Source organism: Falco rusticolus, chromosome 1, assembly GCF_015220075.1.
Source record: "Falco rusticolus isolate bFalRus1 chromosome 1, bFalRus1.pri, whole genome shotgun sequence".
NCBI classification, from domain to species: Eukaryota; Metazoa; Chordata; class Aves; order Falconiformes; family Falconidae; genus Falco; species Falco rusticolus.
Genome location: NC_051187.1, coordinates 84,814,087 through 84,836,453, shown reverse-complemented (window position 1 = coordinate 84,836,453; position 22,367 = coordinate 84,814,087). Strand labels below are relative to the sequence as shown.

Genomic DNA, 22,367 nt, shown 5'->3' with positions numbered 1-22,367 from the left:
ATTTTCTTAAATTATCACTATTGATTTTTTCTTCTTCAGCATCTTTATCTGCTCCTGTATCTTGGATGCTTTATCTCTCTCTGATCTAGTCTGTTTAGTCTTTAAATTGATTTCACAAGTATGGCTTCTATGGTAGATTATAGTCTTTGTTTGTAATCTGTCAAAGTTGTTACAATTCCTTGTGATTGAGCAGGCAATATAATTTCTATTTCTGCTTAATCTTTTCCGTGCTCTGCATTTTCTTGGTCTGATGGACATTGAGGTAATCCACGTTCCTTTGGCAGCTCCTCAGAGAGTTAAGTCAAAGCCTTTTGGTGTCATAGATACATCTGTAATGCTGAATAAAAGAGGATCAGAGAGCTAATGCAGGAGCTGAGATCATTCAGTGGGATTCTCTTCTTTAACAATATAGACATAGCAGAACACCTCTTTCTTAAAGGAACCGTTTACAACCCTTGTTACATGAGTGGCTTACGTTTTAAGACAGGAAGGATCTGTCAGAATACACATATATAATCTAAAGGGACAGAGAGACAATGTTTAGTCATTTGTGGAAATCACTTTGTGACTGGAGACTGCTGAGACCATTCTTGAAAAGAAAAGCTCCTTCCTAGAATACTGTGTGTTGAAGTCTTTACAGGCAGAATGATGATAATGGCAGTAGCAAATTATACTTAATCTGAACTTTTTTTTTTTTTCCCACCTCATCTTTTGGGTCTGTCATTTAAAGTATTTTATAACATATTGACATGTATTTTGTCATGTCAGTACCCTGAAAAATCTTGGAAATCCGTAACATTTCTGCGAGGCTCAAACTCTCAGGAAATTGATGATATTTTTTTGATAAATATACTTACATCCAAAGTGTGTGACTATATGAGGTTGAAAAATGGCAGGATGGTGCAGAAAAATGTCAGTTCTGTGAAAGATTGGTAGAAATTTTCAATTAAAAGGGCTCTGTTGAAAAATAAGACAGCTCATCAAATTTTGTAGGTGATGCCAGACACTAATCTAAACAGTAAGAGAATAGGCTTGATAATAAAGGGTAAAGCTTGTAGGTGGCAGGTAAAAGTAGTGGGGTTAGTTGCACAGTAACAGGTGGAGCCATTCTGGAGCTGATGCAGTGAATCCCTACAGCTGAACATAGTCTTCTGAACCCTCCAAACAAGTGCACATCGGGGATGTTAAATACAGAGATGCACATTGTGTAATTATGGATTTTAGTTATTCTGGGAAAACCTGGAATGAGAGTGAAGCTTTGTGAAATTTTTCATATGACTGCTTTCCCAGTAAGAAATGCAGTTTTAGGCCAACATAAACTGTTTGTGAAAGATTACTGAATTTGGCCCATAGTAATCTACTAGGTGTCAACCTGAGACAATTTTTTGTGATTATTTTTCATTGCTGCCATTGAACAGAAAAAAATATTATTTAAACAGCTCTAGGTTTTGGCACACATTTTACATACAGATAGTCTGTCTGGCACAGTTTTTGTATTTTTATTCTTTTATTATGAAAGAATTTTCCTGAATCTGTCATATATGTTTATAATAAATCTTGACCCTCACCCATGTATATATTCTACTTGACTAACAGTAATGATCTGGAGGAAAGATACCAGGATAAATTCATTTATAAATAATACTTTTTGAAATTGTGTGGGAATTCTCATATATTTTAGAAACTTGCTTGTGTTTCCTGCAGTACTGTGTAATATTAAACATAATTCCCTGACTAAGGCATTAGTCAGCTGGACCTATTTTACTCAATCCCCCTCATTTTCGTTTAGTTAATATATTCTTCATTTCCTTCCTTAAGCTGAAATGAGAAATTGCCAGGGATTTTTTGTAAACAGCTGATATACTCTATTATAAAAGCCACCAAACTTTTCTGGAAAGACAAAAAATTATTAGTTGTGACTGATCAAAAATTGCGTATAGATATTAAAGAAAACAAAACTGATCTCAACGCTATTTAATGCATTGGTTAGGGGGAAAAATACTATAACGGGATGATATGATCTTGGTAATTTCTTGATGTAAACTTTTTTTTTTTTTTAAGGCGTTCAGTGAACCACAATTGGGCAGGAGCAAAAAATACATTAATAGGAAACAATTTACAGTGTTTCGTGTCCTTTGTTTATCTGTCTTTTTACTTGGAAGTCAATGGACTGAGATGTCTGAATCTATTTTTTGACATAAAAGGGAAATCATGTAAAGATGTATGTTGAAGGAATTGGATTATCTTTATTTTTCAAAAAAAGTAAGCTAATGTTATAGTGATAGAAAAAGTATATGTGTTAGTATTTCTAAACCCTGTACCAGTTTTGTGCAGGATGCTATACTCTAGACATAAAGGATTACATGTAATTACTGTCTTTAAACTCAGTTTAACTAACTGTTGGAGAAATACACCAATAAACAGATGCTGATATTTTTTTTTCCTTTTTTGAAGCATAAAATGAATGGGTAGGATTGCTTTGATTTTTCAAGAACTAGAACTAGAAATTCCTTGCATTAGCATTTTCAACTGCTTTAGTCAGAGTGTTACCAAAGGATGACTGTGTTTTGTTTAAAACTCCATTTGAAGGAGGTTCTGAATTATGTGTAATAAACTGTATTTGCGTTCAGAACAAAACCTTCATTTGCTATTCACTGAATCTTAAAGGTTTTACTGCATAGTGTTAAAACTTTCGTACAGAGACAGCAAGTATAAGTGCTTTATAGCCTGGTGGTCTGTGCATCGTCTACGGAGGTTAAAGCTGTGGGTTTGTGCAGCTTCAGGTGAGGAATGGAAATGGTCCTAGATGTCTAAAAATTAAGTTGTTGTACAAAGATGAGAATATATTAACTCTTCTTCTCAATGTATTTCAAAATCAAGGAGACACCACTGCTGCTGGGAAGGTGGAATGGGAGAGGACATACATTCTCTCCTCCTGGAAAGTGTTATCAGCTGTGAGCCTTTGGTGCAGAGATTTTTTTTTTTTTTCCCTTTGTTTACTCATTTGTGCTATGAAAGCAAAACTAGCTTGAGGTTCTGTAAAGTTGGTTTCTTATAGATTGCTCGGAGATGTTGAAACCAGTTTTTCACCACCATTGCAGAGTGAAAAACCTTAGTGTTCCTTTGGTTACAGAAACAATAGTAGCCTAGCTGCAATCTGAGAGGCTAAGAATAGTTTTCTCTATTTTGTCAAATAAATTCATAAAGATGAAGAAAAGTGAGTATCTTTTGGGTACACAAGATTTTAGGCAGCTACAGCAACTGCGTTTCAAAGTTTTAATATTATAGATAGAAGCCTAGCGCTCCCTGCTCCTCCCTTCTGAATTTGCATAGCCCTTCATAACCATCTAACATTTGGACTAACTTAGAAAAAATAATGTAGTAGCAAAAACTGTGATACTTATTGTCTCTGGTTCATCTTTGTCAGTACTTTTTTTTTTTTTTTTTCTTTTTTCAGACAAAGATAAATTCCCTGTAAAGCAGAGTTGGAGCATCACTGATAAGTTAAAATGTTCTCCAAATTTAGACCAGTTAATTGTACATTATCTACCTTTTTACAGCGGACTTGAGGTTTTAGCTTGTTAAGGAAGAAAACTGCTTGATAGCAGCAGCTGTGTTATCAGTGAGTATTAAGGAAGATGATTATTTTAGTTAATTTGAAAACAGCCTGTGTGCCAGCAATCTAGAGAAGAAACATCTAGTTCCACTAATCCTCACTAATTGTCCTCAAGTTTGATAGAATAGTTATTTTTTGTGTTGGTTAGGAATTCTTTTTCAATTGGCTTATGCACTGTATAAAGGAAAGAGTTTCGCTCGGAATTGGAGTGGAGAAAAGAAGAGAGTTTGTGTAGGAATTTCATAAATAAAGAGCTTCTATTCTGCAGAGTAAATGCTGGGCAGCTTATAAAAGGTAGACTCTCAGGGAGCTGCTTGAAGCTTGTAGTGTTAGTGTTTCTTCTGTCTTCACCAATGTTTAGGGAGCTTTATGGAAGCCTATGGTCTGATGTACTACTTTTTGTCCAGAAAGCAAGCACTGCCAGTCTGTGTATGCTTATTAGGTTGATTTTGTGAGTGATTAGCTTTGCTTTTCTCCACTTTGATACCAGCATGGCACGGACTAACTATTCCTGCTTGTGGTGTGACCTAGACATCCAAAGAACCATAAGGGTCTCTTTGAGGTAGGAGCACAGAAGTACAAGTAAAGATTGTCAACTTTTGCCATTATATGGTCGCTTTCTCATATACTGAGATGAACATATAAAGAACTGGAAAGCAGAGACTACCATCCCTTGAAAAACAGAGCCGTTTATTAACCAAAAATGAAGAGCAGTACTTCCCTATAGGGCATCTGGGAATACAAGAGTGCAGTTCAAATGTGAAGAACCGCTCACAAAAGCCAATGAGTGATTCTGAAAATGGATAAAAAAGCTTCAAAAGACTTTGGAATCTCTCAAGATAATTCTGCCAGCTTGCACTGGCAGATTTGGGCATTTTTTCTTAATTCCAATTTGAATACTGTTTCTTAGGGGAAAGAACTGTCAGCTGAACACTCTCAGTGGCACATTTGGCATTTGGCTGAAGGCTGAAGGGTAGGCTTCAATTACACTGTGTAAATCCAGAGCAAGAACATGAGTTCAGTCCAGTACTATACCAATATAGATGAATGCAGTATCTGCCCTATTTTATATTTAGGATTTTTCAGAAGATTTATTCTTAGTGGGAATGTTCATTTGAATGTCAGTGTTGAATGTCAGCTGGAGTGTTAAATGTTATTTTGAGTGTCTGTTGTTTGAATTTGGGGTTTTTTTAGTCCATGTGGATGAAACTAGCATTTCTCAGCCTGTGGAAACAGTGTAGGGTTTTTTTGCTTCCATAAATCATGTGAATTCAAGTAGAACATTAAGGCTTTCAACTTGACTGTGTTTGAGTTCAAGCCATTCTCTTGAAATGAGATCGAGATATTAAATGTAAATCACCTCTGTGCTCCCTTCGCAAATTGAATGCTTGCCTAAACTGGGAATAACACAACATGAAAATCAGCTGTTCTGTGAACTTCTAAAGCTGATCTTCAGTACACCAGTGTTTTCTCAACATATGTTCTATTCAAATAGCCTCAGCACAAGTCCATTTACCATTACTTATATTGGATTTTGACACCTAGGAAAAGAAAATTTAGCATTTTTTGCCCTGACTGATAAACTGAAAAAAATGTTGTTTTTAATTTTTTCATAATCAATGAATCCTGAACAGCTGCATGAGTATCTCTGTGTGTGTGTGTGTGACATTATTTTTCTTTTGTAATTTTAACCGAACAAGTGAATATGCATTGCAGCAACATGTTCACAGCCTAATTCAAACAGCAGTCTTGTGTTACTACACAATTCTGAATGATTTTACATTGTTTCTTTATGTGTTTCTTAAGACTACAGTGTAATGTTAGCATAATAGGTAGCAGGTAATGGCTTGCATACTATTTGACTGTCATTCTTTCAGAAGAGGTAGTTTCTTAGATGGGAACTGCCTAGGGTAAGTCATGTTTCCATTGACTCAAAAATGAAATTGGTTTCCTTGTGTTTATACAAATAAACATTTTCTACAGCTGTTATCCTCAAACTACTGAGTTCGTTTCTCCTGTCACTCACACTGATGTAAATCAGGATTAATTTTACTGATGCTCATGACCATATAATGCTAAATATATAGAAGGAAAAGAATCAATGCTTTGATAGCAAGCTGTCATTTTTGAAGGAAGACAGAGTAAAAACTAGCATTAAAAGCTTTTAGCACTGCAAAGTTCCAACACATTTTGCCATTTGGGAATCACTGTCTCTGGGACAAAACCCCATCATACGCTTGGCTCCGCCACACACTGTCAGACCACTTGTGCTGCTCCTTCCCCTGCCCTTTTAGCTGGCAGGAGGCTGTCAGCATGGCAGCTGTCAAGGGGTTGAAAGAACTTAAAAAAATATATTGTAAGGGAAGGAAAGGACTTTTAAAAAATAATAACAATAAAAAGCATTAGCTTCCTGACAGTGAAATAAATGTGTATATAGCAGCTGAAGCAAGAAATACTCACCTAATTCTTTGGCTTATTGTTATTCTGGCTTTATTCTAATGCAGTTTTTTCCTGTTCAGTATCAGTTTATAAAACTGTGTTACATGTTCACTGACCCCAGATAACTAAACAAATCCCAGTGTGCAGCCAGATGAATAAATTCCAGTTTGTAGTATTGCAAATATATGCTGATGGCTCTTCAGCAAATTTGTAATAAATTAACCATTAAAAAGATGCAAGTTAGAAGAATAAAAGGATGTAGTAACAATGTGGTTTTGTACTACATTGTTTCTGGTACCAATGATATATCTTTTTTTTTTTTTCTTTGTTTTTCTTTTTTTTTTTTTTAACATATAGACTACAACACATTCTTCAGTCAACCAATCGTGTCTTTGTAATGCCAATGAAATAAAAGCTTTTGTGATTAATTGACACATTTAGAAAATCCTATTTTATTTACCTCTTTCTATACATGGGCTGGCACTACAGAGGCACTTTTACATAGAGACCCATAAACATTTCTGGAATGCCATTGTGTATGTATAGAGAAGTGAAAACAGAGCAACATTTACTACCATTTGTGTATCGCTGGCGGATGGATAGTGGAATTCATTTCTACCCTGGTTTGTCAAAGCTACAATTTATTGACCAAAGCGCGTGTTATATGAGCCAATGCAGGTGTAAATCTCTAAAGCTCTGCTGAAGTGGAACAAAGCTCCTGTACATCACTTGGGGATCTTCAGATTTGTCTCTTTGGATGGATTGAATGAAGAGACTTGGTGATTCTATGTTAGAGTTGGTGAGTTCTAAATTCTACTTTAGAATTGTGCCATGGAGTGCAATGTTGAATGTGATCTGCAGTTCTTCATGGTGCACATGCTTAATTTTTTATAGCTGCACTTGAACCTCCTTTATCTCTTATTTTCACACACATATTGTAAAAAAAATATGTTTAAAATTTGCTAACATGTTTTAATGTGTTCAGGACTTCTCGCTGTTGGTGAGAATGTTGGTGTTTCTCACTGTGAGAACAGGGATTGTTTTTTACTAAATAGAAATGAGTTGACCACGGTCAATTTTAAATAACGTAAGTAGTAATCAGAAATTGTATCATTATATTTGCATTATTTGGGGAGGCTAAGATGCTGCAGACATGTGAGCATAGACAGCGATAAAAATGGGTTAAACAGATCATAGGAACCAGAACCTGTTCTAAAGATAACTTGTCAGGGAAAGAAAAATCCTTCAATGATACATTTTAATATCTTTTTTTTTCCCTTTTGTCTTCCAAGTGCATAAATATACCTTAAGTGCCTGGATAATATGTAGAAATTTAATTTACAAGATGAATTGTTTAGACTTAGCCAATAATCCTTTGCGGTGGTGTTTCAAGCAAAGAAATGCACACAGTAATAAGGAATGTCAAAATTCCTTTTAGCTAAAAATGTCACCTACACTGATGTATGAAGCTTCTTGGTAGATCCCATTTTAAGGGTTTGGGGTTTTTTGGTTTGCATTTTTTTAAGGTACTAAAGTTCTGTGAGTTTATTAGAGGCATGTGAAGATAGTCCTAATGGACTCAGATATCCTTACTGCTGTACAGTAGATAAATATTTTTTCCTTCATTTCTTCACTCACAAAATCTAATAGCTCAGATTCAGATTTTAGCTAGCACTGAGTCTGCAAAGGAGAAATATGCAGAAGAAAGAAAAATGGGTTTGTTGGGGTGTGTGTGTGTGTTATTTTGGGGGGTATTTTGTTTGTTTTTCTTCTTGCTAACATGCATTTGAATGGGCCCTGAGCTCGGATTAGTGCACACTTGTTGCAGTTTGTTTAGTAAATCTGACCTCATCACACACTAGTGCTATTTGTTTTCTCTAATTAAATGTTTAATGTACAAGAATATAAATCCTTACAACTGGTATCGACACAGACTTGTGAGACTAAGTGAAACAAACATCTGCCAGGGATGGTTTAGGTACAGCTGATCCTGCCTTCAGACAGGAGCATCATCTGTCAAGTTTCCTTTGAGCTCCGATTTCTACAACTCACAGTAATATTGTATTAATATTGGTACAGTCAAACGGATGTTCCTGTGGTATCTAGTCTCCTGACAAAACTAATCGAACTTAGCCAGAATGTTGCCAACATTAAAAGAAACTTGATTTGCCTACCTCTAAAGAAGGATGTAGGAAGGTCTTATTCCCCACCAGCTCCACAAATAGGTAATCTCTGGGTAAAAAAACCAACCAAACAAACAAACAAAAGTACTGTTAGCATCCATCAGCTTATCTGGACATATTCATGGGTGCAATTACTGCTTCTCAAAATAGCATGGAATAGGCCTGAGAAAAGACTTAATAATACTCCATTTTATTGCATGTGTCCTTGCATTTCCTATGCTTTTCAGTTTTTCCCTGTTCCAGGATGATATCTCGGAAATCGTTTAATCTAAAGACAGATCTTGGAAAACTGAATGATGACCTGCAGGATGATGAAGGGTAGCTTCCTAATCATCACAAGTGAAAAACCTACTCTCATAACTCTTTCAATTACCTGCGGCTAATTTTAAAGGTGAATTACTGAAAGGTTCTTGCAGAAACAAGAAACCAAAGTTCCAGAGCAACTCCTCAGTCTAGTCTAGGGTTTCATATGTCCAGAGTGATATTAACAGTGTTAGTTTCAACATATCACAAAAGTCAGGAGTCCCTACAAATGCATGCTAAACAGTCTTATTTCTCCAAACCTGTCTTCTCATAATCAACGTGTAACCCCTCAGAAAGACAATAACTCTCCTCCCTCCTAGTTAAAGGTTTGTCAGACGTACAAATCTTGCTGTAGTTTTCTAGGAAGAAGTAATATCTTTTATTAGACGAGCAGTTCTGTAAACAGTAGACATTATGAATCCTGGTTTCTTAGAGATTTGTATTTTCTCATCAAGTATCAGAGCCAGGTGAAGCTTTTCACATGGAATTTATTAAATCTCTCACTACTTGAATTCCTCAGGGTGGCCTATCAGGTAAACTCATTCCTCAGTGAGGCATTAAGAGGCTAGTAAGGTTTGTGTCCTCAAAACAGTTGCTGGTTTTCATTGACATTTTAGAAATTTAATACTGAGACATTGAGACTTATCTGTTACTTTGAATTAAATTAATCAAAAGCTTGAAAAATTATTAAGATGGACCAGTGGAGAGGTTCTCTGCAGCTTTATCATGGACCCACTGGCTGCAGGCTTTGAACTAGCAGTTGGCAAAGGAGCCCAAGGTGCATACTGATAATGCCATTAAGTCTAATAGCAGAGACAATGGACTTATTATCCTGATCTCTGCACGGGAAGAGGACCATAAATTAAAGCACAGTGAATTAAAGATCTCTGTCTGCAGTCCTGTTTAGAATTTTGATGTCAGTTTTGATTTCTTAGATATACGTTTGTTCCCATTTTACGTTTAATGCTAAAAGTCCCATGAAGAGTTCTTGATATAAACCCTCATTATTAAAAACTATTGGCATGTGAGCTGCATTCATATGGCAGTTATGGGGTTTTGGAGGACTCAAAGAAAAAGCCAGAAACTGCACTCTAATGCACAAGAAATAATTCTGGTTTTGTTCAAATGGTTTTGGATATTTATGAGCTAATAATGGTCCTTTGAAAAGGTAATCAGCTTTCATGCATAGAACTGCAAATGCATGAGAACTGGGGTAAAATGTAAGACTGAGTCAGAATATAACAGTTTTTAATCAAATAAACCATATGATTTACTTTAGAACTAAGATTAATATTTCCACATTTTTATTAGTATTATAACAAAAACCAAAATTCTATAAAAAAAAGTATGAATGCAATCTTAAATTAAGAGAAAATACAATCTGAGGATATGAATTCCAGCAGATTGAATAATTGAGTGGGTTTTTGTTTTTTACTTTAATGTATATCCCTTTCAGAGGAGGAAAGAGAACTAAATGTAATGCAGTTTTTCTCACCTCATTGTCCTTTACCTACTTATAAGGACAAATCAAGGTGTAAGGTTTCTCAGTGATAAATCATTCTAAAAGATATAAGAGAAACCATGTGTTATATGGATCAGTAAGTTTAGGCTAAATCTCTGCTAAGGATTATGTTTACAGTTGAAAAAGGTGGATGAGTGTGTGCATGTGCTCAGGTCTGTCTTGGCTGTAGTTGGCATACTGGTATAAATGCAGCTGCTATTAAACAATTCTTTAAAAAGTCATCTCTGTTTCTGGTCATACAAAAAGTACGGATATACAGTGATAGGACAAAAAGGGAGGAGTAATCGATTGTCTAGTTTTCTATATACAGAAATGGGAAAATGTCTTATATCCACATACTGTTTTTCTGTTAAATACTCTGGGTCTTTGTTTCTTGGTGTCAGATGCTCATATTGTAAAAGTAAGTATCATAAATATGAGTTTTCCAAGAGAAAAGGGGATGTATTAGCACGAAAAAGGGCTACTAAACAGAGGAGTAAACTAAATGATATTTTGAGCCAGTGCGAGCTCTCTCCATGCCAGGGTTAAGGCATACTGACAGGAGGAGTAGAAAAGGGAACATGTAGTTTGGTTACGTTGTCTACACATTCTTGTTCTGGGCAGATGCCATAATTGTGCATTTCTGTTGAACCATTATTAAATTATTTTAAAAATATTTAATAGGCTTTTATTGCACAAAATGGCTCTTTTCAGTAGAGCCAAGAGACAGGACGGGGGCAATAGGCATGAAGCACAGTAAGTTCCTCCAAAGTATGAGGAAGAACTTCTTTACCATGAACTCTGGCACAGGCTGTCCAGAGAGGCTGTGGGGTCTCTTTAAAACCCACCTGGATGTGACTCTGTGCAGCCGGCTCGAGGGGAACCTGCTTTAGCAGGGGTTGGACTAGATGGTCTCCAGAGGCCCCTTCCAACCCCAACCATGCTGTGAGTCTGTGAAAAATTGGATACATGCAAGAACAATCTGTGTCTGAACTTTGTAAGCCCCTTAAAGTATTGCTCTAAATAAAACTGTCTTCACTCACCCCTGTGAAGGCAATCAGTTTTTTACAAGGTTTTGCCTATGAGCAAGGGAAATAATAAGTCTTGATTTCTTAAAAAATAATTGCATTCTACATGCCTTCTACCATTATAATCTCAGTTTCTTTCACACTAGCAATATTCCTTTTCATGAAATACCTGCAGTTTTTCCTCCAGTCCTTATGAGGGTTTATCACACTTCTACTTTTGTAATGTATCCAGTTTCTATCTATGCCCATATTCTTTCATTTCTACTAATTTCCTCATCTTATCTTCAAGCCTCCTTCCATGTCTCCTATATTTCCTTTGATGGCTGGAGAAATGCAGCATGAGCTGTGGCTGCATAAATGATTGTGCTGACCAGTGCTTCCAGGCTGTCCAGTAGGCCAAGTAAAATATAAAGCTGAATTCTCCCTCAGTGGTCAAGACACTCATCTTGACACAGATGTGGGCTTTCATGCAATTTAGGGGATGACCAGCACACCAGTCAGAAATCTTAACCTTCCTCAAAGGCAGGGTCATGGACAAAGTACAAGCACTAGAGGTACATTTACCCTTAATGATAATAAACTAATATTTACATAGATAGTAATGCAGGGTAGCAGCCTGACTAGTTCTGCATATCCAATTTCAGGTTTTCATGTGAAGAAGTTGCTATGCTTACATAGAATTTAAGATGATCCCACCTGTCTTATCAATCACTATAAACTGTAATAGACTGTTCTATAATTCTTTATTTATCTGCTCAGCTTGAGCCCTAAAATGCATAGAATCGTGGAGCATACTGTGTTGCAGAGGACCTATAAAGGTCATCTAGTCCAACTCCCCTGCCACGAGCAGAGACATCTTCAATTAGACCAGGTTCCTCAGAGCCACATCCAACCTCATCTTGAATGTTTCCAGTGATGGGGCACCTACCACCACTCTGGGCAGCCTATGCCAGTGTTTCACCACCTTTATTGTAAAAATTTTCTTCCGTATATCTAGTTTAAACCTACCTTCTTTTAGTTTGAAACCATTACCCCTTGTTCTGTTACAACGGGCCCTGCTAAAAAGTTTGTCCCCATCTTTCTTATAGGCAGGCCCCCTTTAAGTACTAAAAAGCTGCAATAAGGTCTCCCGACAGCCTTCTCTTCTCCAGGCTGAGCCACCCCAACTCTCTTAGCCTTTCCTCATACAAGAGCTTCTCCATCCCTCTGATCATGTTTGTGGCCCTCCTCTGGACCTGCTCCAACAAGTCCATGTCTTTCCTGTGATGAGGACTCCAGAGCTGGATGCAGTACTGCAGGTGGGGTCTTCCCTTGTCTATTGACATAGTCACTCCATCATAGAAGGCCACTAGGTTGGGCAGGCAAGACTTGCCCTTGGTGAAGCCATGCTGGCTGTCTCAAATCACCTCCGTGTCCTCCATGTGCTTTAGCATAGCTTCTAGGAGGATCTGTTCCATGATATTCCCAGGCACAGAGGTGAGGCTGATAGTTCACTAAGTACCAGGATCCTCCTTTCTAAGGGAGTTCCCAAGACCAATAACCTGATCTTCTCTTACACTGGGAGGGACTTTGTTCCCCCAGTCCCTGCCTTGCAGTCCATCCACTCAAGAGGTATGTGAAGAGAGGCTGCCAGTGAAGAATAAGGCAAAAATGTTGTTGAGTACCTCAGCCTCCTCCTCACTGTTGTTACCAGTTTGCCAGTCTTGCTCATCAGGGGGTACCCTTTCTTTGATGTTCCTCTTCTAGCTGACATACTTGTAGAAGCCCTTGTTATTATTCTTTGTGTCCCCTGCCAAGTTCAGTCTGATCTGCACTGGTCAGCTAACTAAGATTAGTTCTAACTCACAAGCTACATTTCTTTAGGGAACAGTAATTACAATTTGTGATTTGTTTATACCCTGGGGTGTTTAATATCACACTGTGTTGATATCTTCAGAGCTTCTGTTCCTATCCTGAACTTTGTTGAGTTCCTACCACAATACCCTGTTTTTCTTCAACAGTTGTCAAAATAAAGCTTCCTGATAATATAACTAACATTTCATTATCACAGCCTAGTCAGGCATGCATCTCTGTTCTAGATGTTCTGTCACTGAATAGTTTGCTAAAATAGTGGACTGTTATTAGATAGATGGATTGCTTTGGTAACTACTTGCTATTAATATCTATTAATTATAGCACTGCCAGGAGTATGTTGTCAAAATTGTTTTATGGGATCAACTCATACACATTGCAGTCTTGTAAATCTTCTTTCCATAGGACACCAACTGCCCTCTTGCCCCTTGAGTATTTCAGTATAGGTTTGATCATAATTCATTGGAGTTGTAATAGCAATGGCCTTGATTGCAGATTGACCAGAAAGGATTAGTACACGAACACCATGAATTTCTTCCTTGTTTGTTGGTATACCAAAACAAGAAAATCTGGCGGTTTTGCATCCTTTGGAGAATAACAGTTATTGTTGGTTCAAAGTTCTGTTGTCTGTTGTTTCTGAGATATTACTATAGTTTTTGGTGTTCCTATACATTCTTTGTTCACTGGTTTTTTTCAGTATGAATATACCAGGTAGGGAAGAATGGTGTAATAAAGCCTGTACCTGCTGTCAAATGAAATAGAAAAGTAACCTGATTCTGCTAACAGAGGTAAAATAGCACTGAGATGGGTCGCTGGTCTCTGACCTATGCAGAAAGAATTCCTGTAGATGGACATTTTACATTTGCTTTTTGTGAAAGGAAGAAAATAAATGTGTACCATTGCAATGCATACATTTATACCTGTAACTCAGAAGATCAGTAAATGAAATTAATCAACTCTGGCTATACTACCTAGACTCAGCAGTCATGTTAGCTATGTGGTTTAGAACAGAATATCAGCTTTTTGGCCCACCTGAATGGATGGACAATAGAGAACAGAACCCCTAGAGCTTTATAAGCTGCTTTATTGTAGGAGAAAGATGCTGCGTTTTATCAGTACAATGCTATGTTGCCTCATGACCAGTTAAAACAGGAATCTGGTCTTAACTATGTTCTTACTAAGTCCTGCTCTTCTGCTTGGTTTACTACAGCTGCTTGCTTTTTATTTCTTCAGCAACGGATGCACATGTATAGAGAGAAAATTATGAAATTATAGTGAGCCAGACACAGGGAGAGATCCCATATATCTGAAACTGAGTGGCCTGCTGCACTTCCCAGCTCCTGTGGGAGTGAACCTCAGGAGAAGCCCTTTTTGCTACCCTCATCTCCCTCTTTGCTGGCCAGCCAGGAGGCATACGGGTTCCTCACTAATACTATAAATTAATTGTATTCCAGCTGAATGCCTCAGAAACACACTCTTATGGAAATGAGGGAGGATCATCTGTATTTCCTAAGGGAATTTTCTGTCCAAGCATAAAACATTTCTATTGATTTCAGCTCTGGGAATTAACATCTGGACTCACTATTCTAAAGTCCCTGAATTTTCAGTCACTTAAAGATAGAGTGGAACAGAGAACCCCTAACAGATACATGCCTTGATGTTTAATTGTGGCATTGGGTCCTCGTGTACAGGAGGACGTGTAAATGGAACAGCTTTAGCCTGTTCTAGCTGAGGGTGCAGGTTGCTAGTTCTGGGCAGTACTCTACTCTATGTGGCCAACAGCATTGCTTGAATAATTTTACAAATTAAATTTAAGAGAGTTCCAGAATTGTTTTTCTTGTGTGTAAATTGGAAAAATGCTCTGAAACAATCACCTGCCTTTTCCATAACCAGTTTGCTTTCCCGTTTTCCATAGAGAATGCTTGGGCTGATCCTGCTGAGAAATCGCAGTGACCTGGAAAGTCGTTGTAAAATCGCAGATGCATCTTAGCATTGCACCTCACTGGTTTTAGTAGGTCTTTGGACCACAGTAGGGGGTTTCTTGTGCTTTCAGTTTATTGCAGTTGGGGATTGTGAGTGTGGTGTAGAAACTTGACCTGTTTCAGGAAAAAAAGAGTTGTATGGTCAAATTCCATCTAAAAAGAGAAAGAAAGAAAAAAAAAAAAAAGAATCAGTATTTACTCCAAGTGAATATCTTTTTTATTACTATCTAAAATCATTATTCTTGTCTAATATTAAAAGTAAAGGATCAGACATAATACAATACCCTTTTGTTGTATTCTTTACTGGCATCTCTGTAACTGAGCATGAACCAAGGGTTTTTTGTTTTTTTTTCAGTTATGAAAATAGTAAAGTAGGATTTTTCAAGTGGTTTCATTTTTCATCTCACTTCCATTCCATTGTATAGGCGATAACCATAGCATGCACAAGAATGGTCCTAGAAAATGGAGGAGATTCAGACTGCATTAACAGCACTTCACTGAATTTGTCCCATGATAGGTTCTTGGCATTTTGAGTTAAGCTTTCAGTACACGAGGCTTCTAACACTCTTGTCTTTCAAAAATCTCAGTCGAAGACCCACTAAATTTTTTCAAGTCAGGTTTACTTCAGACTTTACCAAAAGCAGAAACTTCCTAAAGTTCTTTCAACTAAATCTGATATGGAGGAAGTCCAAAGGGAGTTTGAGTGAGTGGAAAACCCTTGTTCCTGTAGTAAGTATGAGTGAATATGCTGTTGACCTGCATGCAATTCGATTTTTTTATACATGTGAATGTACGTACATGTGAATAGCTTAAAACTGTATCTGTTATATAGAGAAGACTACATGAGCAGTTAACATAAATGAGTGACAACTGGCGATGTTATCCAGTATGAGGTTCTCCCCATGCTATATGGAATAGGTACTGAGAAAGAGACCACAATCTAATACTTTCACGGTAGTTCAAATTGGCACTGCAGTGCATGAAGAAGAGAAATCTGCTGCAATATGTACTCTCAGTGACATTCTGATTTTTGGCACTTGTTTGCGTATGTGCAAAAACATCCTGTGTAGTGATAAATAGAGTTTTGCTCATAATATAATGCTTGAGTGAACAGACTGAGGATAAATAAGTTGAACATCTTGGGTAACTTAGCTTCAACTCTGTGCTCTCCAATAGAAAAAATCTCTTATTCGTGGCTCCATGAATATCACTGGGCTGCCTACAGCAGTACCAACATTAATATATGTCAAAATTTTGAAGGATTGGGAGATTGTAACAATATCTGCATAAATTACGAAGTGGATGGATAAATAATTACAAATTGCTAAGATACCACCCATCAGCTGAAACACATTAAGTGATTATTTGCTTGGCTTTAGTCCACTGTGAATGTTACAGAAGACTGACTTAAAACCACTTTCAACTCAAGCTGATTAACTGATGAAGTTTCAGCTTCTCAAGTGCGTGGTGTAGACAGGTAAGTTTGACAGTGTCTTGGGTTTATTTAAGTTATTCTATATTTAAAAAAAAAAAAAATAACTTGCTGTAAATTGTCTTATTCCTAGTATTTGCATCGGTTATCTCAGTGAAAAAGTAAGTAACGTAAATGGGAAAGACATGTATAACAAAAGTAAAAAAATCCCATACTTGAAAATATAGAAATCTAAGATATAAATAGATTGCATTCTATTTATTAATTTATTTATTAATTCTTTTTTTTGTATAATTTCTTCTAAGCAATCTATGGTGGGGAAAAAAGGATACAAGAAAAAAATTAAAAATAGAATACATACATTTGCAGCAATATTCTACAGCCTTTCTGCTGGTATTGCTCTTTGCTATAGCATATGCTTCTCCCTTTTTTTTACATTTTTGCTCTAATCAATAGATTTCTTTTTTGGACCCTTTCATTTACATCACATTCAGAGTGGCCACATTAAATGTTTGAATTTAAGTTTGAACCAGAGGACAATACATTTTGGTAGTCATAGTTCCCTTTAATAATACAAAGACCTGAAGTCAAAATTGGAAATAGTCACAACAAATGCTAACTACACTTGATTTTCATCAGTGTAAAAATAAATTAAATTGGTATGAAAGATCCTTGATGACTTTTGTAACCTGGAGTGTGCAATTTTATGGCAGAAATAAAGTTTCCCTGTCTTAAGCAGTATGCATGTCAAAAGCAATGAAAAAAATGCTAATCCATGCTTCAGTAGCTACCTAGCAAAAAACTAGTGCAGGCATTGCCTATCCATACAGTACTTAGGCTTCCACCTGCCATGTAAAAGCATGTTCAGATAAAACCTGTCCTTGGTATGTCCTTTCAACAATGGTAATAAAAATTTGCATTAGAAACAAAGTCTTTCCCCACCCCCATCTGCTACACAGCAGAAAACTGCTTGAGGCTGAAATACAACTGAAAACATGCAAAGACATTTTATTGGACTGATCCTGCATATATTCTGGGTAACTGAAACTAATGGAACTATTTGCCTGACTAAAGATAGATACATAGCAAGGCGCAGAACTGCATCTTGGTCTATCGGTGCCAGTGATAGGAAATTAATATGAAGGAGTTGCTACACACTTTTTCACCTCCCCAGTTCTAGGATTGGGTCAGCAGCTTTGGTGATTGCACAAAAATATAGCATCACTGGATCTAGAGTGTTTATTTTCTTGCTCGTTACTTCTCCATGCTCTTGTAGGACAGGTTTAAGGTGATTGGCAATCGTTTTGATGGTATAACAGTAACTTAGCAAACTTGAAATGCTGGACAGTAATGTTTACCTACACAGCGGTTTCACTGTTACTAAGTTCATGCATTTTGAGGATGATTCACAGTTCATTGATTTTGATATTTAAAATATATTCATTCATATAATTACTCTTCCGACAGTTCACATTGATCTTAATACAAACTTAAATTCTGTTTAGGCAATCAGTGAATTCAGTATGCTCAAAGAACTTAGTAAACAGAAAAAAAAAATAAGAAAAAAAGAAAAATTAATTAACTGGTTGCTTCCACAGCTTCTCATAAAACCTCCTCTTCAATGCTTTGGTGGAGACAGAGCACTTGAAGCGTAAAGGCTGTCAAATCAAAGTTTTGGCAAATTGGTAGCTACAGTAACATACAGCCTTTTTCTTTTCCATTCCAAACTACTGCTCCATCCAACTCAGAAATGGCATATTAAATGAATTCCCAACCTTGAAAACTCTGAGTTCTTCACAAAACATGTTGCAAATACACACATGCAAAACAAGTTATAATGCACCATTAAAACCTCTTTTATTTGTGTTACCTTTTTCAACAATCATCAAGGCCACCTATAATCTAAGTTTAAATAATAAACTAGACACATCTAGAGGATGAGATAATCAGCCAAAGACCTGAAACAGTCTCTGGAAGTGCCTTTCTCTTTTTAGCTGTTATCCAAAGAGATCAGTTTGGCACCCAAACAAGTGTTTCAGCTAAGTGGGGTGGAATTTGGTCTAAGCTTTTTTGGTCATAGTTTTAGGCAGGAAAAATATCTGGAGTTGCTGAACTTATAGCAGGCTAACCTCACAGTTTCCATCAACTAGGAGCATGCATGTGGACCTTGTTAGGCCAAGAACACCAACTGATGGGAACTGGATTGTGTTTGATAACAAATTCAATCAAAACAATTAAGTAGCGTCTTATCTGATGATTGAGTGCACTTAAAACTTGTATTGTTTCACAAATCCATGCTTATATGATGGTACTGAAATACAGGCTTTAGCATGTAATTTCTATTTCTTGCATGTTTTAACAATAAGTTTGGGGCAAAGTCATAGTATTTCTGATTTCTAGTGCTAAATTCAATTTTATCCAGATTGGATCTACCTTTGTAGAATTTGCTTATCTCTATGCTTATTTGACATAATGAGATCTTCCCATGGTACAGGCTGGCATACTCCCTGCAGAACTGTCAAAATATTATTGCTTTCTGACTGCTGATGATACAGGGTTATATGCAAGATTTGAAATATAGCACAAAAACTATTTAGATTAGGATTATACATGATACGTATCTTTTTTTTAAAAAAAAAATAAACATAAATGTAATGCTTTTTTTGATGCATATTTAATGTAGCCATAGATTACGTTGGTACTCCTTCTGTATTGATAGTAACATCCAAAACAATGTACTGAATTTTAAATTATTTTATAAAAAAAGGAGAAAAACAATTTTTCTGGTTATGTCTGCATCCTTCTTTGGAAACCCATGGCACTTTACAATATCCAAATATTATCTCATCAGGTTCTAATGACTAATTAGCAGAGACAGCAAAGAAATAACTTTTTATTTTCACTAATTGTCTTCTATGATCTCTTCCTAAAGAACTCAAAGACCTGCTTAATAGTTTGATTACCATTTCCTGACACCTAGCCTCTTTCAGTCACGTCTATCACTGCTGTCTGAGAAAAAGGAGGATACACAGTGCATCTCAAGCCTTAGGACAGATAATCACAAAATTAAAGGACAATCTGAAAAACCACTTATTTAAAATACAGGAAGATGGGTTTTGCTGAACTTAATACCATTTGCTAGTTTTTAAGATCTGTAATTTCCACTCATGTTAATGCATTCTAATTATTTCCTGCCTAGCTTTTGTTACTCATGAAGATTAAAGTGGTCTGTTTGATGTGTGCAAAGAAGCGTCTACAGAAAATGGTAAATTAATTGGAAGATGTCATCTTACGAGAACATTTTTGACTTGAGTGCTGTAAGGCTGTTAACAAACAGACTAACTCATTTGTCTCACAATGAAATGAAAATAAAAAATCACAACATTATGATAAAATCTTGACTAGGAAATGCCTGCAAGACTCTTTGAAGCCTTAGGTTCATTTCTTCCCTGGGCTTTGGCACCGTGATGTATGCAAATCACGTTCTACATAACTCTGAAGTGAAATAGGTTCTATGCAGAACAGATGGACCAGGGCTAATGTGGCGATGTGCACTGGAGATGAGAACAGATTAATACCACAGGGGGAGACTGGAGGAAAATTGGAACGATGGGGGTATTTGAACTAATTAATGAGTCATTTCCAAGTGATAGTTATGTCTTCAAGCACAGTAAATAATATCAAGGAAGTGTATTTCAAATTTTATACATGTGTTTTAATGTAGATTAGAATTAAGAGCCATACTTTGGCATTATTAAAAAAAAATATCTTGTATTCCCCCATCCCAGAATGTACCCTTGTGATATAAGTATCACTGATGAGCTCAATATGTGCATGGTGACATGAATTGCTGTTTGTAAAACCCATGGCAGACTCATGGACTTGGCACAAAGCTTTTGGGAATGGATTTTTGCAAGGAGGACTGTATGAGCTGGTAGAACATGTTCTGCCACCTGCACCCAAGCCACAGAGATGCAGCTCTGCAGTGTCTGGAGGCATGGTCTGATTGCTAGATCTCATTCAGGTGTCTCTCTAAGTCTCTCCTATCTTCATCTTAATCAAACAGCCTTCAGACTCGTGAAGTTCAGAGTTCCCAAAGTTGTGCCAGAGCAACAGCATGTAGATACCTACATCTTTGGATGAGATCTTCAGGCGTGCATTACAGAATGAGGCTTTCAATGGAAACATTTCAGCTGACCAAGTTATAATACTCATTCTAATGGACATTTTACTCGGAGGCAGATAGTCACATAGAAATAAAGAGGTCCAACAGAGAACTAAAATTATTTTAACATGCACAAAAACATGAGGATCTGAAGCAATTAAGATACGTGAGAAATATGTAACTTCCCAGTATCAGTGAAGGCATCAGAGTTTTGTTTAGGGTTGGAAAAAGCAAAATTCCATGTGTTAGGACATCGAAGATTGTTCATTTTGCAAAGCTTAGAGTATATGGATGAGCCTGATTACTAGTATTCATAATGGACATGGTTAATAAATGGAAAAAGAAATGGTGATGAAAGGAAACATAGAGCTTATTGTCTGGATGCTCTGCATTCTCTACATGACTTCTTAGGAGATTACTTTCAAGCTATAGAGGAAGACATGAAACACTTGACAGTGAGGGAAGATTTTGTGAAAAACCTAATGAAGATGGCTAGTTCAGTTTGCTAGTAAGGAAACAATCTACATGGCTTTCTGCTCACCAGCACAGATGCTGTATCATTCCTCTTACATACAAGTCTTTCATTCTAGACCTGGCACAATAAGAAGAGAGAAAGATATAAAATGGCCTGTTGCCTAAAACTTGATTCCTGCTCTGCTGATTTCATTGCAGGTAGCAAATCTGGCCTGTTCAATATCAAATAATGAAGAAGGTGTGAAGTTAGTCCGTATGGCAGCAACACAGATTGATAGTCTGTGCCCACAGGTAAGCGAGATTCCTGCTAAAAAGTATTTGAGAAATCTTTTGGCATTAAAAACATCAGTTAGCTGAGACAGAGAAAACAGCCTGGATGAAGATTATAGCCTTGCCTTTGTCATTACATTGGTGCCTGTTTTGCACGAACTGTGAAAAATACGTTCCTATCTTGAGACCTGCATATGGAATGGGGTGTAATGCTGTATTTTTAACACAGTCTGTAATCTATTTGTTCTTTCCCTTGTGAAAAAAAATTTGCCACTCCTTGTAACAAGTGATTTTGCATAACAGGTAATAAATGCTGCGCTCACACTAGCTGCCAGACCGCAGAGCAAAGTAGCACAAGACAACATGGATGTCTTTAAAGATCAGTGGGAGAAACAAGTGCGAGTTCTCACTGAAGCTGTTGATGACATCACTTCGGTGGATGATTTCCTCTCTGTTTCAGGTACTGAGATCAAGGGACTTTTCTAAAAATATACTCCTAAATTAAAGTAATGGGTCAGAGCAGAGAAAAGCTATAATTACTAAAGCATCATTAGTCCATTAGTCTGAGCCTGTTGGAATGCTGATCTTTTATACTCAGTAGGAGCAACCAAGCCACGCCAATTAAACACTGTTAGCAATAGTTAGCTTTTCATCTCCCAGAAAATAGCATCCTACTTGTGCTTCTATTTCTAAAGAAGTTTTTGGGTTTTGGGGGGGGGGGGGTTTCCAACTCAGGCTCAAGGTAGGGTTTTGGCCACCTCTTAAAAATGTGTTCCAGACCTCTGTGTGACAGACTGACAGTATATGTAAAAATTGTTAAGAGTCCTTGTGCGGTTGTAGGCAAGAGGAAGAAAGACGAAATTTCCTTGCTGTATTTTGTAGTTTTGTTCAGATCAGCTGTGTCTAAACAGAGGGGCAGATATGCCATACAGTCCTGGCCCCCTGATCATCATACCAGTTTAGCAGGCCCTGGAAAGGGATAGGAAGAAGGGGAATAGGTAGATGCTGCATGTGTGTCCTATCTAAGTATGTTGTGTACCCCTATTTCCAGAGGGTTTGGAAGCACTTCTGGGTCCCAGAGTTACTGTTGTAGCAAGGCAACCAAAAAAAGTGATGAAGTAGT

At 37.0% G+C, this 22,367-nt stretch overlaps 1 protein-coding gene and 1 long non-coding RNA gene across 3 annotated transcripts in view; one reads left to right on the top strand and one right to left on the bottom strand.

Annotated features, from left to right (window-relative positions):
• CTNNA2 (catenin alpha 2) overlaps positions 1-22,367 on the top strand; it is a 515,202-nt gene that overhangs the window by 425,760 nt on the left and 67,075 nt on the right. For both annotated transcript variants that reach the window (XM_037387521.1, XM_037387510.1), the window contains exons 10-11: positions 21,173-21,265; positions 21,548-21,704. In XM_037387521.1, the coding sequence (XP_037243418.1) occupies positions 21,173-21,265; positions 21,548-21,704 (250 nt within the window). The remainder of the gene's footprint in view (positions 1-21,172; positions 21,266-21,547; positions 21,705-22,367) is intronic.
• LOC119148031 overlaps positions 15,217-22,367 on the bottom strand; it is a 34,302-nt gene continuing 27,151 nt past the window's right edge. Inside the window, exon 3 of the long non-coding RNA XR_005104277.1 lies at positions 15,217-15,358. This is a non-coding gene — a long non-coding RNA (uncharacterized LOC119148031). The remainder of the gene's footprint in view (positions 15,359-22,367) is intronic.